Source organism: Megascapheus bottae, chromosome 26 (assembly GCF_031878675.1).
Source record: "Megascapheus bottae isolate mThoBot1 chromosome 26, mThoBot2.hap1, whole genome shotgun sequence".
Taxonomy (NCBI): domain Eukaryota; kingdom Metazoa; phylum Chordata; class Mammalia; order Rodentia; family Geomyidae; genus Megascapheus; species Megascapheus bottae.
This window is the reverse complement of record NC_143534.1, coordinates 15,171,087-15,188,864: the sequence shown is the minus strand read 5'-3', so window position 1 is coordinate 15,188,864 and position 17,778 is coordinate 15,171,087. Positions and strand designations below refer to the sequence as shown.

General features: G+C 40.7%; 1 protein-coding gene across 10 annotated transcripts in view; it reads right to left on the bottom strand.

Moving 5' to 3' along the window:
• Positions 1-237: 237 nt before the first annotated feature.
• The window catches only part of Mllt10 (MLLT10 histone lysine methyltransferase DOT1L cofactor), a 121,473-nt gene continuing 103,932 nt past the window's right edge, over positions 238-17,778 (bottom strand). For 8 of the 10 annotated variants that reach the window (XM_090319002.1, XM_090319000.1, XM_090319003.1 and 5 more), the window contains 9 exons: positions 16,458-16,575; positions 14,474-14,546; positions 11,788-11,942; positions 10,100-10,288; positions 9,223-9,311; positions 8,754-9,115; positions 7,199-7,295; positions 3,834-4,028; positions 238-2,400 (listed from right to left, as the gene is read on the bottom strand). In XM_090319002.1, coding sequence (XP_090175128.1) covers positions 2,356-2,400; positions 3,834-4,028; positions 7,199-7,295; positions 8,754-9,115; positions 9,223-9,311; positions 10,100-10,288; positions 11,788-11,942; positions 14,474-14,546; positions 16,458-16,575 — 1,323 coding nt within the window. In that variant the 3' untranslated portion in view covers positions 238-2,355. The remainder of the gene's footprint in view (positions 2,401-3,833; positions 4,029-7,198; positions 7,296-8,753; positions 9,116-9,222; positions 9,312-10,099; positions 10,289-11,787; positions 11,943-14,473; positions 14,547-16,457; positions 16,576-17,778) is intronic. The other 2 variants (XM_090319007.1, XM_090319008.1) reach the window with 2 other exon arrangements.

Sequence of the window (17,778 nt, the reverse complement as noted above, 5' to 3'; positions counted from 1 at the left end):
GCTAAGCCCTGCCAGTGTTCATGTGGCCTGGAGGTGCTATGATGACCTAGGGTGAAAGCGGTCCAGGACTGAGGGATGGAATGAGACTGCTAAAGGCACCGTGTATCCTCACAAGGGAAGCGGCTGCTTCAGGAAATCCTGCACATTTGATGTATCCACAGCAAGCCAGCCTAGCAGGTTTCCCTGCTTGCAGTGTTGTATATGTGATTGGTATGGAAACAGGAATGTTATAATGTTATTTCCTTTGTTGTAAACAAATAGATGAGGAAACTAATGACAGAGTTAAAGTTTTCTTTTTGGAGTCTGAATCCAGGCTGCTGCCTCCTCACCCAGCCATTTTTTTTTTTTTTTTTTTTTGCCAGTCCTGGGCTTAAGCTCAGGGCCTGAGCACTGTCTTGGACTTTCTCAAGGCTAGAGCTCTACCACTTGAACCTCAGCGCCACTTATGGCTTTTTCTAAGTATATGGTACCAAGGAATCGAACCCAGGCCTTTGTGCATGCTAGGCAAGCACTCTACTACTAGGCCTAACTCCCAGCCCACCCAGCCATTTTTATTTTTGGTAGATGTATACCCTACAGCCAGCCTCAGGCTTCAATCCTCCTGCCTATGGCCACATGAATAGCTGCGAGTCTCAATAGCTCCTTTGCCTGGACTGGCTTTAAGCCACTCATTGTGATTTTAGGTTGGGATTACAGGCACGGTTGGCTTGCTCTGCAGTGTAGTCTGTTCCTGAGATGGAGGCTCCAAACATAGGCAGATGCGAGCACTACAGGACTATTCATTCTCCTCTCCAAACGAGAGAGTGGACACAGAGTTATGAACATTATTATATTTTTATTAACAAAAACTTTGTACATTTTAATACATGTGAAATTTTACATCTAGGTAAAATAACAACACATTCAAAATTTACCATTTATACAAATTGTTACAGAATAACACCAGTGGGTTAAATAAGTAAAATAAGCCACTGATTTTTTTTTTTTACTTATCTACAAAAGATTTCACTTTTCTTTAAAATTCCCCTGAACATATAAAAATAAATTAATTTTACTTTTCTCAATTAAATCTACCAATTAGAAATATTACAAATCAAAATATCATTTGTATTTTGTTATCTTATGAATTTTTTCACAATACAAAACAGATTCACAAAACATTATTTACAGAAATGAGGTAAGAACTGTGCAATGTTTAACCAAGAGACATATTGCAGAATTAACGTGTTCTTCCAGCTAAGTACACAGTGGAGGTCTAATTACAGCTGGGTCTTTTCCACTAATAACTCACACATTTAAGAACAGATTACAGCCTCAATATTTTGTTGTTCTGCTGTCCTGTCACATCAAGAGCATGGCTACAAAGTGGAAGGGCTAGAGTGAAGTTTGGTTTCACCCTAGACAATGGCACTGTCATGGCCGGGTTTTTATTGACATGGTCAAGGATGAGAAGTTGTTTAAACAGAACACGTATACTTACCAGATCAACTCATTTTCTTGTGATTCATTAGTGGACAAATACCCAGGTAAGAGTTCGCCTGAGCTATCTACAGTGGCACAGAAAGTGTTCAAGGAAGGCAGAAGCACGGGAAAGCTGCTGCTGGCAGCCATTCCTGCCACTTTACAAGGACTGACTAGCTGGACCTCTGCTGTCTAGAGCCGCTGTAACCCAGGGAGGTCCTGACAGGCACTTGATAAGGCCAGACCCTACCAATGGTTTCCAGAGCAGCCTCTCAAAGAAATCTTTCGCGTTGAATTGATCTGGTCACCTGAGCAGCCTGCGAACTCACTGTTTCTTTAAATATAAGTAGATCTTAACACTTAAAAGGCATTTAGAAAGAAAATTACCTTTTAGCAGAAGCAAACATTTCCCTCCAATCTTGATTATCAAAACTGGCCAGATATCTTTACAAAGGAAAAAAGTACCAGTTGGATGACCTATATAACTGTAGTTATTTAATGAGTAAAACTCCAGGAGAATTAAGACAGTTCCTTAAAACTTCTGACTCATAAGAGCAAGCATATTGTCTCCCAAACAAGATAAACCAAACAGTTCATAAATGAAAGTCTTCGGTTTTGCACCAGCCATATTAAAAGTTTTCTTGGGTTGATAAGCTCTTTACATGTGAATTACTTCACTGACAAAAGATAGTAAGTTTTCTTTCGAAGTTCAAATACTTTGGGTGGGGAGTGGGAATTCCACTTCAGTGCAACAAAGCAACAAGAAAATCAAAGCCTTACAGAATGTCCTTCTGACCACCCTTTGTTGTGCGGTTTCTTGTTGCCTCTTCAAAGCTGAACAGGAGCGTGGCAGCAGCACAGCAGGATAGGAAACGGTTAGGTGCTTCTCAAGTGTCAACTTTTCTCTTGCGCTACCGGTCCAGTTTTATCACTGAGTCTCTGCAGTTATAACAAAGAATCAGATGCATTAGCTAAATCAATCTTGGCTAACATTTTTAATATGCTGTTAAACTGAAAAACTGAAATTGGATGGAATGTGGTAAGTGTTAGGCCTTTGATTTTGTGTAAATTGGCTACTTTTCAGCCTAATGAAGACATTAGTAAGAACTACTTAAAACTAAATTCAGCAGTAAAAATAAAGGCAGAGCACCCATCTACAGGATATATTACATGCATCCTGTAACCATATCCTCCCAAATCCACTTTTCCACAGAAGCATTAATAGGGTATTGCAGACTGAGTTTTTATGGAATTAGAAAGACACAGCTCAGACCACACATCTACTGTTTGTCCTTTGAGCTTTAACCTCTAACTCTCGATTTACTCCTCTATGAAAAGTGAGATTACTATTAAAGAATGAAATCCCGTATGCTCCTGCAGATAAGATGGCAGCTCTACTTCTTACCCCTACTCTTCTATAAGCTAAATAGTATTCTTTTGTTTCTGATAGACTTAGATAACTGAGAAATTCTGATTATGTAGCCCAAATTACATAGAACTTCAGTCGAAAGATGAGCAGGACTATTAAAAATATGCCTCATTGTATAGTTCAGAGAAATTTAGTAGGTAATAATTTACCACTGATCATCAAGCATAGAAAAAGTCTAAAACTTCCTATATTTGTACAGAATAACACTGTGAATACATCACAAACCTTGTTACCTGCCCACCCAAGAAATTGTCAAAACAAAATGCACTGGAGCAAGTCAGGCAGCTGTGGCTTATACCTGTAATCCTAGCTAGTCAGGGGACTGAGATCTGAGGGTCACTGTACAGGCAGGAAAACCAGCCATTACTCTTATCCCCATCTATGCATCAAAACCAGAAATGGAGCTGTGGCTCAAGCCACAGCTAGAACATTAGCCTTGAGCAAAAAAATCTTATAAGCTCAAGGACATTATCTGTCCTGAGGCTTAAACTGAGGATTTGGACAACCAAAAACCTAATAAAAGTACTTGGGTGGCTGACCTAGAATTCTTATAGCACAAATGTAGTTCAATCATAAAAGGCATTTGAGTAAAATAATGCAAATTATATTACATAAATTATATAAATATAAATCATATGGTTCTACAAGCAAATTAAGTAAACTTGCTATAAAAACCACCAACCATTCTGATTGGGCTGTCCTATACAAGTTAATAATTACTACATATTTCCATCTTGTAAACTGCTGAATTTTAAAGACCTTCAAATCCCTACTTGCAAATTCAAATTGCTATACTTAAGGGATATGTAAATTAGTATGGGTCCTTTGTGCTTACAGTATCTAACAACTGATTTGGGTAAGTTAAAGGCTAGAAAAATGATCAACTCAGACTAACCCACCCATACAGTTCTTTCATTGGCTGTAAGCAAGAACACCCACTTACTGTGACTTTCTGACTTGCACTGTCGCCGTGGATGGTGAGGAAGGGGTTGGTGGGAGCTGTGTGAAGCGGCGGGGCGGGGGTGCCTGTGAGAAGGTTGTTGATGGGGATCTGTGCTGGGCCTGGGAGCTGCAGCTGCTGGAGCTCGGGTGGGTGGCGCTGCTGCATCAGCTGATACAGAAAGGCTTGGTGCTGTTCCTTTGGCAAAAACATGGGAGATAGTGAGTTCCAGCCTCAGGATAAAGCACTCAAGAATGCCTGAATTTTACATTTCCTTACTTGAGCATTCAGACCAGGAATTCAAACAAGAACTTTGTGGGAACAGAACACCTGCCTAGCAAGTTCTGACAAACCCCAGCACACACACCCATCTCATCTAGAAAAACACTGCGCTAATAATGTAAAACTGGCAAGAATAGGTGACAGGCGAACAGTGTTTTCAAAACAAGGCCAAGGCCTGTATTCAAGTGAGGCTGTCCATGATGAGCAGGCAAAGAACTTTGAGCTGCTTGGGAGTTGTGGGTGCTTGGGGAAGAGAAAAGAAATTTACAATGTGATTCTTGCCAAGAGTAGAGAAACCATGGTGAGTGTTGGGGGCTGTCAGAGACTTCTGAAAGGGGTAAATCACATGACCAGAAGGAAGTTATCAAGGGTCTTGACCAACTTAACAAAAGGAGCCAAGTAAGATGGAGGGACCAGCAAGGAGGGTGGAGAAGAGTACAGAACCTGTATTTTTAAGTTGTAGATTACAAGTACTTGGGGTGTTCCTCGTAAGGAGACAGTAAAAGGTAGGTTTAGGGAACTGCAGCTACGGAGAATACACAAAGAGCATCACTGAGGGATGCCGGAAAGATACCAGGTAAACAGCCTGATCCAGAGGCTGTGGGTGAACTAAAAACCCATCCCAAGACAGGCACTGATCGTTAAGGGCACTTGCAAAGTACGAGGGGGAAGAGGAGACCCTCCTCGTGGGGCAAGAGTGCTCGAGTGAGAACTGTGGAGACAGTAAGCTGAGAAGCTTGGGATGGGGCAAAAAAGTCCCCCATGCCCAGTCTGCTCTCAGCCTTTCACGTGGACTCCCCTGGAGCCACACCTCTAGTGAGTGAATGGAAAGTTTCTCCGCCCACTCTTGGCTCCCAACAGTGCTGTTGCTCACAGGACTCTACCCCTTCTCATACCAGGAAATTTCCGGGTTAACTATCCCTTTATAGCATCATTTTTACAATAAAATGTCCTACGATGTATACACTCTCATTTGCTTTCCTTCCTATTCTCAACCACATGAGGTGTTTGTTTAATATTTTTGGAGGCTTCAGAAACATGCAGGATGTGAGAAGGTGCATTGTGATGCCATCAATGGGTGACCTTGATCAGGCCAAGTTCAGGACTTTCCTGCTCCCTTCTAATGCCAGAAATGAGCTCTTACTGTTGGGCAGAAGTTTCTGTGACTAGTTATCTGGGAGATCCTATTCTGCTTCACGCATTGGTAGGATAGGCCTGGGATGTATGTGCAGTGTAACTTCATTTGCCAGGGGCTTGGATGGCATGCTCGTTTTTTTAGATCCTGACGCCCCAGAGGAAATTACTGATGGAAGCGTAAGCGGATACAGTGTGTGGGGTGGGGAGAAATTTTTATCACAAACTTCCAGGCAACTAAATCTAATGCTCAAATCTCCTGTGCCTTTTCTGGAACTATTTCTTCGGGCCCCTAAGTCACCATTCTCCTAGCTGCCCTTTCTCTGTATCCTTCATTGGTTTATTCTTGTTCAGGGTTCACTGCCATCCTCTAGCAGATCACATTTCAATGACCCCATATTTGTATCTGTACATCCTTTATATATACATGTGCCTGCTCAACCTTTCACATACCTCTCAAAACAAAGCTCAAAGTTGGTTTCCACGGGACAGTGGTTCCAGCCCTGCCTTTCAATTCCTAAGCCCTTGTATGAAATAACACCACAGGGCTAGGCATGGCGGCACACAGCTGTAACCCCAGGACTCAGAAGGCAGAGCCAGGACACCCACATAACACGACTCCAAAATGTCTCCAAAGAGGCATCGCCATAAAAGACACACGAATCCCATATATGTTCTTGCCTTTATAACAGCTAATACAATGTAAAAATGCTGTACGACTATGTAGTATTAAAGGATGACAAAAACCTGTTGCAATTTTTTCCTCCAAAATAGATTTCCTACCTGTGGATTCAATTATAAGGATTCCCTTTGTGAAATTACTGTTTGCTCTCACCCACACTTTTCTTCCAAATGTCCAACATGAATTACTCAAGATTCTGACAAGTCTTAAGTTGGTTCTTATCAAAATATACAATTCCAGATTTTCACCATGCAGGCATCAACATCTCCAGTTACAAGTCTACTGCCTCTCTCAATACAAAACCCCTTCCATACAGCAGCCAACCAGGATCTCACATGTCCTTCAACTGTGAAAATTGGGACTAGATGAACAGTAAGTGTGTGGGGCTTTGGCATACGCTGCTGTAAACTTAAAAATTTCAAAACCAGGCCGGGAGTTTGGCTTAGTGGTAGAGTGCTTGCCTAGCATGTCCAAAGCACTGGGTTTGATTCCTCCTTACCACATACACAGAAAACCAGAAGTGGTACGGAGGCTCACGTGGCAGTGCTAGCCTTAAGCAAAAAGTACCCAAAGATAGTGCCCAGGCCCTAAGTTCAAGCCCCAGGACTTGGGCAAAAAACTTCCTGCCACAGCCACACGAGGAGGTAACACCTCTAGCAGATAGAGGTGCTCCCTACCTGTCCTCCTCTGCTGTGATCTGCTTCCCTGCCCCGCTTTTACAACTGCTGATCTCCACCTCCCCATTGCTGCATAGATACATTCCTTCAACTTCTGCTCAGGTCCACACTCAAATGTCGCCCTCCAAAGAGGCTGGCCCAGCTTACAAGGGTCCTTACTGGTACCTCAGTGGTAGAGTGCTTGCCTAGCAAATGTGAGGTCCTCACAGTTCCATCAGACCAGTGTAGGTACAAAGACTTACAACACAGAAAGACAGACTCCTCTCTATTCTCCATCCTCCTATCTCAATTTTGCTTCTCAGCATATAACACTATCTCCCTATGAGAATGAAGCTTGATTTAAAAAAAAAAATACACATTTATGTCTCCAGTCACTAGAGCCAACAACAGTGCCAGGATACATATTGTAATATCAGTAAATTAACAAGTGAATGTATTATCATTTCTAGGTCTTCCAACTTTGCAAAATGACAATTAAACTTTTGGGATTGTGAATTCCATAATGTTATTTCACAAAAGAACATACCCATCTACTAAAGCCTAGAACACGTGCTCCTAATACAGATCAAATATAATCAAAAGGAGTAACTTACTGGTGTGAGTTGTTGAGAACTTAACAACTGCTGAAATTGCTGCTGATGAATAAGCATTTGCCTTTGCTGGTCAGAAAGTAATCCTAGTCCTGGGGCACTGGAAAAGGATTAAAATTCTTACTTTCTCTTACTTTCTCTATTTTCTTTGGATATCTTCTAAAGAAACATAAAATACCAGACATTTTTTAAATTTAATATTTAATAAATTTTAACCATAACACATTCTTTAAATAACTATGTACAATTTTCCTTCTCTATACATGAGGGTAGCAGAAATTCATGTTGTCAAAGTGTTTTGCCACCAAAAAGCCGGAAGTGCAGCTGCGGTTCAAGTGGTAGAGAGCTAACATAGAGCAAAAAAGCTCAGGGATAGCACCCAGGCCCTGAGCTCAAGCCCAAGGACAGGCATAAGAAAAAAGAAAATGTGTTTTGTTCTTCTATACCAAATAGGCACAAGCTTATTTTAGGGAACAGAAATTTACATGTTTTTATAAAACATTTGATTAAAGGATAACAGCCTGAGCTAATTACAAATATTAAGAGGAACAACTGCTAGTATGAGCCAAGACCAGGGACTAATCTTCAGCACTGAGAGGTAAAGGAGTAAGGGAAGGAAAAAAGACCCAAACCACGCCTAGCAATTGACTGAGACATTGCCTCACAAATGTTTTGTCTGAGCTGGCCCCCAATCCATAATTTCCCCAATTTCTATTTGCCAAGTACCTAGGCGTACAGGCTTAAGGCCACTGCAAATCCATTTAAAATTAACTCTAAAAGTACAACATGGGCCATGGTGGTGGCTCACGCCTATAATCCTAACTACTCAGGAGGCTGAGATCTGAGGATCAAGGTTCAAATCCAGCCCAGGCACAAAGGATCAGCGACTCTTACCTCTGTCTCTAGAAAAGGGGAAGTGGGGCTTGGCTCAAGGGTAGGGTGGTAGCATTGAGCTGAAGAGCTCAGGGACAGTGCCCAGGCCCAGAGTTCAAGCCCCATGATCCACCCCCCCTCCACAAAAAAAAAAAAGGTACAATATGGGATGATGTGTACAACATGACTATCCCCCCCTTCTAAATATTCAAAACCAAACTCCAATATAATGAAGCCAGGGAGTCTCTTCCCAGAAGTTATACTGATTTTAAAAGTTAACAAAATTACCCATGAATCTTAAGAAGCAACATATGTAATCACCAAGGTAGCATTACCTTTCATTAGAACTTACTGTACACAAATGTAAAGATGCAAGGAAACTTAAATAGCCTTTAAAAGTATACAATACAGATCAAGACTGACATTTTCAGGACAGAATACTTTAATACCTGATTACCAAGAGTGATTTTTCGATTTGAATTACATAACTTTCAAAAATAATTACTCTTAAGAGTGTATATATGTATACATATATGTACATATATATATATATAATTTTGAAGTTTTGGTACATTTTTATCTTAGACTACACCTATGAGAAACATGTTACAAATTCCAATTCAAAGCATAAACAATACTGATAGTAAGCTGCATTTAAAACTCAAATTATATTTAAATGTCTTACCTGTTAGTCAGTGTAGCTGGCATTGGATGTGTTGCATTAGGTGGTACAGTCGTGTGGGTGAGGGGGGCAGGGTTCTGGGATATTGTGACAGGGGTCTGAATAACCCCATTTAAAGCTCCTACAATGCCGTTAATTGCCAGTTGGTTACCTGGCAAAGCTCCAATTATTCCACCCACTGCAGACACGGCAGGAATGGTGGATGTTACAGTCTGCATTCCACCAGCTAGCGCCCCTACAGTCACACCATTGACCTGCTGAATGCCAGCAACTCCTGAGCCTTGCTGAGCTGGACTCTGCCCAGCAGGCGGTGGAGTAGAAAGAGCTGAAGAACTGCTAGTACTCTGGCCACTGGATGTAAGGTCCTAATGTAAGAAAAAACAGAAATGTCACCAGTAACTACCAAAATGGTTTAATGTCACACATTACTGTTCGCAAAACACACAAATGAACATGACCATACAAAAATTACCTGATTTAATACAGGAAGAGAATTGTCAGGCAAATAGCTATTTCCAATATGTGGGCTCTTACTGCTGTTCAAGGAGTCACTAATAGGAGCTAGAATAATAAAAGAAAAATTCACAATGTGGGAAAAATAAAAACACCCACAAAACCAAACACAAACTTAGACTGAAGTCCATACCAATAACACTTGGATATAAAGAAATTAGTCTTGCCACGTGCAGCCTGCAAATCTAGTTACTCAGGAGGCTGAGATCTGAGGATCAGGCTCAAAGCCTGCCTGGGCAGGAAAGTATGTGAGATGCATCTAGTAATCTCCAATTATCCACCAGAAAACCCGAGTTCAAGACCCATAAGAAAGAAACAAACAAAAAAAGTCATATCTAAAACTAATTTAAGGGGAGGATGGAAGGGGGCCCAGACACAACACTACTGTGTTAATGTACACCTTTAAATCAAGAGATAATTATACATTTAAATAATTTCAACATTCAACTATTTTTAAAGAGACAGCAAATAAATAAATCACTTAACAGGATCCTTATGCTCATCAAAAATGGCCTGGCATTCCCTTTCTACATCTTTATGGAACTAGTGACTGATTATTACTCAGGACACACATGACACTTAAAGAGATTTAGTTACAAATAATTCTTTTTTTTTTTTTTGGGGGGGGGGGTTCAGTCCTGGGCTTGAGCTCAGGGCCTGAGCACTGTCCTTGGACTTCTCAAGGCCAAAGCTCTACCCCTTGAGCCTCAGCACCACTTCTGGCTTTTTTCTATGTATGTGGTACCAAGGAATCAAACCTGGGTCTTTGTGTATTCTAGGCAAGCACTCTACCACTAGGCCAAAGTCTCGGCCCAACTAACTATTTTTATGCTTACCAGTCTGTGCTGAAAATGCATGTAGGTGATGAGATGGACTAGGATTTGCTGTTATTGTTGGGAAAGGCACTGAAAGCTGTGCATTCAGTAATTGTAGACGTTCCTTTTTAGCAGTCAAGTTTTTAATTTGTTCCTCTAATCTTCGATTTTCAACTTGAAGTTGGTGTAAGGACTTCAGCATTCCTAAAACTAGCAGACAGTAGATAATTTTCAGTAAAAACAAGTCTCTGCCTAGGATTAAATATTTTATGAATATCAAAAAACTTAAAAATATTTTATAACAAAATTATAGAAATTCTATAAAATATCAGATTGTGGTTTATTTCTAATTTATATATAGACATAAACCTTATCTTTATATCTACATCAATGTTCCTAGAAGTATTATCTGGAAACTTATTTTCACATAGCCCTTTCCCCAAAGGAATACAAGGAACATCACGTTCAGATAATTTGTATTTGTCCTCAAAATGTAAACCTAAGTAAATTTCAAATGTCTATGGCTTTATTTGAAGTCATTGTTAAAATAGTAGAGAATCACACTAATATTCTTTACCACAATGAGAAGCATGTGTTACACGCTGTACACTAAGCACTCCAGGACGGGCAGTGTACTCACTGACAGAACACACATCTAGCAAGCACAAGGTCCTATGCTTGATCCTCAGCACAGTGAGTGAGTGAATGAATGAATTTCACATGCCTCGGATTCCAGCTGCACTGCATGTTACTCCACAGGTCTGCCAGCAGGGAGCGCTGTGTGTGCACCCCGTAGCCTCTCCCTTTCCAGAAAAGGGAGCCACCTGTAAACTGGCTGACTTTCTGTCCAGCCTGTCACTTCAGATACTGTGTTAATTTCTTTCCGACTTGGACTTCCCAACTGATAATGCAGAGTACTGCCCTTAGGCCGCGGTAATGAATGCAATAAGACTAAGCTAAACTTGTACCACAGCTCTAACATTTAAACGATTTTCCCCACATGAATTCCCTCCCGTTTTTTGTTGGAAGCCCATTAGTAAAAATACAATATATGATCCTTAGTTCAACTAAGAATTAAAATGCTTAGTTTTAATTTTAAAAAAGTAGCTCAAGATTCTATCCCCAAATGATGGAAATCCATTTTCACCCAAAAGTAGTGGTTAACACTATTACACTTCATCAAACTCCTATACATTTTAAGTCATTTTTTTTGGAGGGGGGGGCATTTTCTACTCATGGCACTAATCATTAAAATCTTAAGGATAATAAAAGGGTACCTGGCCACATTTGACTCCTAAGAATCCTTTTTAAAAAGTTCTCCTGATATGATTACCCTTTCTTTAAGCTTTAAAACAGAGGTGATGTCTTGACACAAACTATAGTACAATGAGGAGACACAGCTCCAAAGGATCATTATGAACAGTGGAAATGTACTTCCCATCATTTCCATTTCTCATGTCATTTTCCCCCTCCTCACAACCATATGATAATAGGCTCTTACTGCCAAGGTCTACCAATGAGACTTGAGAACTGCAAGAAAACTTCCCCAACATACTGTCATTAACAGTTAAAGACAGGAAATGACCGTGTGATTTTTCTCATGGTTTTACATAAGAAGGGTATCACAGTGTCATATTACTGTGGATATTATGAATAAAAAGTGACACCTGTTTGCGTCTCTTTCAGGCACAAGAAAAATGAACACTTACTGTCGCTAGGAGTGCCCTGTTCTAATAAAAACTGCTGTCCTTCACTCCACTGCCGCTCCAAAAGCTGCTCTATACTTGATGCGACCGGTGGCAGATTCTCCAAATTGTTGTTGCCTGGCTGATCATAGCGGAGCTGTAAGTTGCTCACAGGGGACCTGTTGAAAACATTATTTCTCAAGTTAAACAGCAGGAGCATGACTTTGTTTCTTACTAATGCTGACCCCTTTGTCTTGTACAAGTTTAAAATACCAGGCTATTTATACCATCAATTCAGGTTCCAGGGTTTTAAAGATACTTTACCCAAAAATGGAGTGGACTTCATTGAATGTAAAATAAGCCACAATACATAATCAAAATCCACTAGAAAAATCACAAATATACCACCAATAATCACTGAAATGGGCTATAAAAGAAGTTGGTACGGTTTTATTTATAATACAACAAAAGAAGCAGAGCCAAGAACCAGTGGCTCACACCTAGCTACTCGGGAGGCTGAGATCTGAGGATCCTGATTCAAATCCAGCTAAGGCAGGAAAGACTGTAACACTCATCTCCAATCAGCCACCAAAAAGCTGTATGGTGAGCTACGGCTCAAACTAAATTTGGGGGGTGGAGGAGGTGGGGGAAACCACCTCAGAGACAGTGCCCAGGCCCTGAATTCAAGTCCTAGGGGGAATAAAAGAAGGGAGAGATAGTAAAGGGGACCTTTCTTGGTTCCTATCTTCTATTCTACCATAAGAGATCAATAAAGAACCTAAGAATTTCCACAGTGTTCCTTCCTAATGATCTCCCAGGATCTTCACAACTCACAATAACTTCACACTCACAGGGCCTCAAGGACATGGTCCAAAGACAGGCTGGTACGTAACAGACATGCACTGGAGCCCGGATCTTCTAGACATAGCCTAGTTGTTCATGCCGTTGTACCACCACCTTAGTGATAAGACTTTCTGCTTCATATGCAACCATCATGCTGACCATACAGTCAGCTGCCCCTCTACCAACACATTTTTCCCAAATAACTGTTGCCCTTTTGTCTGTGGCTGACTTGCATGTGCATGGGCTGGTGCCTGCACCTTTTCTCTCCCTAAGCAGTGAGTGATGAAGTGCACCTATCCACAGCACACCTCTCATGACCCTTCCCCTCTCTACTGTGGAATCTCGTGCTAGTACTGAGGTTTGAGCTTTCACACTAATGGCTGACGCTCTGACACTGGAACCACAAATCTAGTCTGGCGTTTTGTTGGTTAGCAGGAGATAAGGTAAGGTAAGCTGGAGGTAAATTCGGCCCCGCTGGCTTCACACCGTGATCCTTGAGGTCTTCGTGTCTTCAATAACCAAATTATAGGTGTGGACCACTGGTAGCCAGCTCAAGCTGATTTTTGAAGGATAATATAAAGTTGGAAATATACACTAAAAATAATCTAGAACAACACATTAACTTCCAGAAGAGCAAAAACACTAGGAACTGGAGCTGTGGCTCAACTGGTAGAGCGGTAGCCTTGAAGAGCTCAGGGACAGTGCCCAGGCCCACAGTTCAAGCCCCACAACTGACTGTGCCCTCCCCCCCTCAAAAAAAAACCTGGGGACAAAGAAATGCGTCCTTCACTAAACCTACAAGCTAAACATCACCAACTTTCTTCTTTCAACAAATTACAGAAGCACTCATAACGTAAAAGCATAGACGAGTAAGATAATATTGTTAATGCCTATTTCAGATTCTTAGTCTACAAAAAAAAAAAGGTATTTAACTTTCTTTGGAGTCTAAGCAGAAAATATAGTTCACCCAGAACATATAGGAAAAAGGCAATACTAAATCTATCATTAGAAAAAGAAAAGTTAGAGGCTATTGAAATGAAAATGTTTACAATGGCAAAGGAAATGTTCACTAACAGGCACACTGCCACTAGTTGAGTAACACAAACCCTCACCACAAGGTCTTGTGGCTCACAGAATTTTTCCCATATGTGAAAGACATTTCCTCTTGTTCTCCATTGTCAGCTAGCCTATAAAGTCAGCTTATAAAATGAGAACTAGGGGCAGAAGTCCATTCTTTCCTATAAACTGACATGCTGTGGTCACACCAACCTCCCCATTTAGAATAAAAACAACACAAACTTCATAGCCTCACACTTACTAATAAACTCCTAGTAATAAATGGCACTAAAATGATGTCATATTCTATCTTAATTTCCCAAAACATGGAATGTATTTTCCATACTCTGCTAGAAAAAAAAACTAAAAATCTAGAGGATACTAGGAACTACTACCAAAGAGTTCCGTTTATGCAAAACAGCATCTAGAGACTAAATTAAACACAAATGCACTGCCTGTACCAACCAACACTGGTGCCCACGCCAGAAGTACCTCTTAAGACTTCTTTAAAGATTCATTTTAAGAACAAAACTAATCATCCAACTCAGTGCATTCATCATACCAGCAGCTAAATTCACAGGTGATTTAGAAAACTAAAAAAAAAAATGAAGTCCTTTTAGCTGAGAAATCTAATGTGTTTAAGTTAATATTCAAATTAATTAAGAATCATTTTTCTTGACTGTCTAGACATACTTATCTATAGAATGCTTTTATAGAGCCTCAAAGTATACTATCCAGATAGGCGATAAAAAAAGTTTCCAAGTCTCAGTGTTTCCCTCAGCCAGTTCTTTGCAGAGTAAACATCACTTACCTCGGTGAGAGACTTCCCTGGGGGGAGGGTCCTGGGCCGCCTAAGTTTCGGCTATTGTCTCCAAGATCTTGATCTGCCGTGGAAATATTTCAGAGCTGATAAAAATGACTCTCTCAGAAGACAAAAGGTTTTAAAAAGCTGATTTTTTTTTTTGCTTTAACACACATTTAAACTTTTCCAGGATCTTTCCAGTTACCATGAAAGTAGTAGACATGCTATGTTGCCAGTTTAGCACTGCTGAACTGCGTTGTGTCAAGCGCTGTCCCCTAGGTGTTTCTGTGGTGTAGAAGGCAGCAAGTACACTCTGCTCTTTCTTTTATTCCTTTCCACTTTACAGCACAGAAGCATGGTTAGAAGCTGCAGCACCCTCCCCTCAGCCACTTTTAATTTCTAGGGTGAAAGTAATGAATCACAGCTGTGGACAGCTAATCTGTATGCTTATCACAGCAAATCCTTATGCTTTGTATTTTTAACACTTTGCATCCCAGACAAATCATAAAATACATTTACATAGACCCCTACACCAAGAGAATAAAAACATGTTCTAAGAATCCTCAAACTAAGAATAAAATTATATGGAATACTAAATTTCCAAATTGACAAAGCAAGTGAAAAATATAGTAGTATGATTTAAAGGCAACAAAATTCATCCTTTTAAATATGTTTGCGGTAATACAGAGGATCTCCTCTTAAAAAGTAATGTGCATTTTCCTTCTACTTACTAGTCCCTTGTAAAATCACCCGATCTGGCCCCTTTCAAGGTTGTCCTCTCCTTACTCTGAGTCAGGTAACCTCTGACCCTTGAAGGGTGAAGCCATGACTGATCCATTCTTGGTGAACTGCTAAACCCATTCCCTTCCCCCAAACAGGCATGACTACTTGGACATGTCAACAAATCCTTAAGGATGGAATGAAACAAAGCAAATCCAGTGGTTCATTAATACAAGTACAAACTGCCAACTGGTAAAAATTCACAGGATTACTAAACACTGGAGAAATTCTCTAACAGGATTTTTTTAAACCAAGTTTGTGTAATGCAATTTCATGAATTATGCAAATAGAGGTTTAGTCTGTTCACATAAAGGCCCAGTGTTATGTTGCTTTCCTTGCACAGAACTGAGGAGTGAACACATCAATCACAAAAGTCACAGGAGTCATTGTTGCATTCCTGCCTGCTGATGGCTCTTCTTAAACATCTACATTTTTGAAAGTCAAACAAGGGGGAAAAAGAGCCAACAAAAGTGCATATCACTATTTTCCAGCATAATAGATTATTGAGTCCCAACTGTGATTCCTACCATTAAAAATAAAAATCTCCAATTAGCCACCAGAAAGCTTGAAGTGGGAACTGTGGCTCAAGTGGTAACACTGCTAGCCTTAAGCACAAAAGCTCAAGGAAGCACCGAGGCCATCAGTTCAAGCCCCGGGAATGGCAAAGAAAACATAAGAGGTTCGCTCTCTTTTTTTCTTTCGTATCTTAAAGAAAATATAGGGCCGGGAGTTTGGCCTAGTGGTAGAGTGCTTGCCTAGCATGCACGAAGACCCAGGTTCAATCCCTCGGTACCACATACATAGAAAAAAAAAAAAGCCGGAAATGGTGCTGAGGCTCAAGTGGTAGAGCTCTAGCCTTGAGAAAGTCAAGGACAGTGCTCAGGCCCTGAGCTCAAGCCCAGGACTGGCAAAAAAAAAAAAAAAAAAGAAAGAAAGAAAAGAAAATATACACCAAGCACCAGTGGCTCATGCCTATAATCCTAGCTACTCAGAAGGCTGAGACCTGAGAATCTCTGAAGCCAGCCTGGGCAGGAAAATCTGTAAGACCCCTAATCTCCAATTAACCAGCAAGAAGCCAGAAACAGAGCTGTGACTCAAGTCATAAAGCCACTGGATGAGCATGAAGAAAGGCGAGGGGAGGGGAAGAGAGAAGAGGGGAGGGGAGGGGGAAATGACACTGCAAAAGAATTTTAGTTTAACTTTTAAAACTTACCTGTTTGGTTGTTTTCAGACTGAGCTATGAGGGCTGCCATTGATGGAGTTGGATTTAATCTATTGCCATACATATGAGACGGTGCCTGACTAAGAGAAGATCCAGACAGGGTATTTGCCTAAATAAGAAGTAAAATGATAAATGAACTATACTGTGTTTCCTCCTATAGACCTAATGACGCTACTCCCTGCAATCTCAGAACATTAGCAGAAACTTTTTTGAAAAATTTCACTCATTCATTTACCATTCCAACTTGTCAATTTCGGAAAAGTTACATAACTACAATTTTTTTTAATGGGCTGACACATTCAACACTAAGCCCCACAGTCTGGCAATCACATGGACATGGGACTTACTTTTAGTTGGTTTTATAACTACTTAGAAGAAAAGAGCAGGTAGACAACAGATGTTTTCATAAATGCTCCAGTCCCTTATATCACAAGCAGAACAAATAGGTCAAAAGGTTCAGTATCAGGCCTGGAGCCTGATCTAGTGGTAGTTTGCTTGCCTAGCATGCAAGAAGCCCTGGGTTCAATTACCCCGAAGTGCACACACAGAAAAAGCTGGAGAGGTGCTGTGGCTCAAGTGGCAGAATGCTAGCTTTGAGCAAAAAGTGTACAAGGACAGTGCCCAGGCCCTGAGTTCAAGCCCCAGAACTAGCACACACACAAAATAAGGTTCAATACCTACTTTTAACTATACCCAGCCATATTTTCCATTGCTTCACTCTGTCATTAGTAAAACCTGCACACTGTCTTGTTACTTCCTATTTTGATAGCCTTGGAAGCCTGCCGCTTTTGCTGTTTTGTTTTTATTTTAAAAGAAAGCAAACATGCATCACAAGTACGTGTTCAACACAATGCAGGGCTCAAAGAATCACAGCTCTGCCCTAGCCCCATATAAGGCACTGTCTTTTTGGCAGGAATCCAGTTCTACGAACTGACAAGCTAGTCCAAAGTTTGTAATTCATTCATGTTGCTAACCACATTTCTGAAGGCCTCCACTGGGATCTGTGCCAAACAAGCGGAACTGAACCCTCGCACAGACCCGGGTGGGGAGGCTGGCCAAAGTGTTGCATAATCCAGTGTAATCAAATGCCCTCTTTGATGTGCACACTCTCCCACTTTCCAAGAATATTGTAACCTTAAGACGTGACATTTTGGAAGCAAATCTCTGTACACAAAATACTGTTATTCACAGAAGGCTATTAAGGCCTGAAATAATTTTCAGATTTAACAGAACCACAATTTTAAACTATTCCTCTTTTATTCCTCTTTTTCATGAATGAAAGTTAAGCTTTGACAAAATGAAATCATTGAAG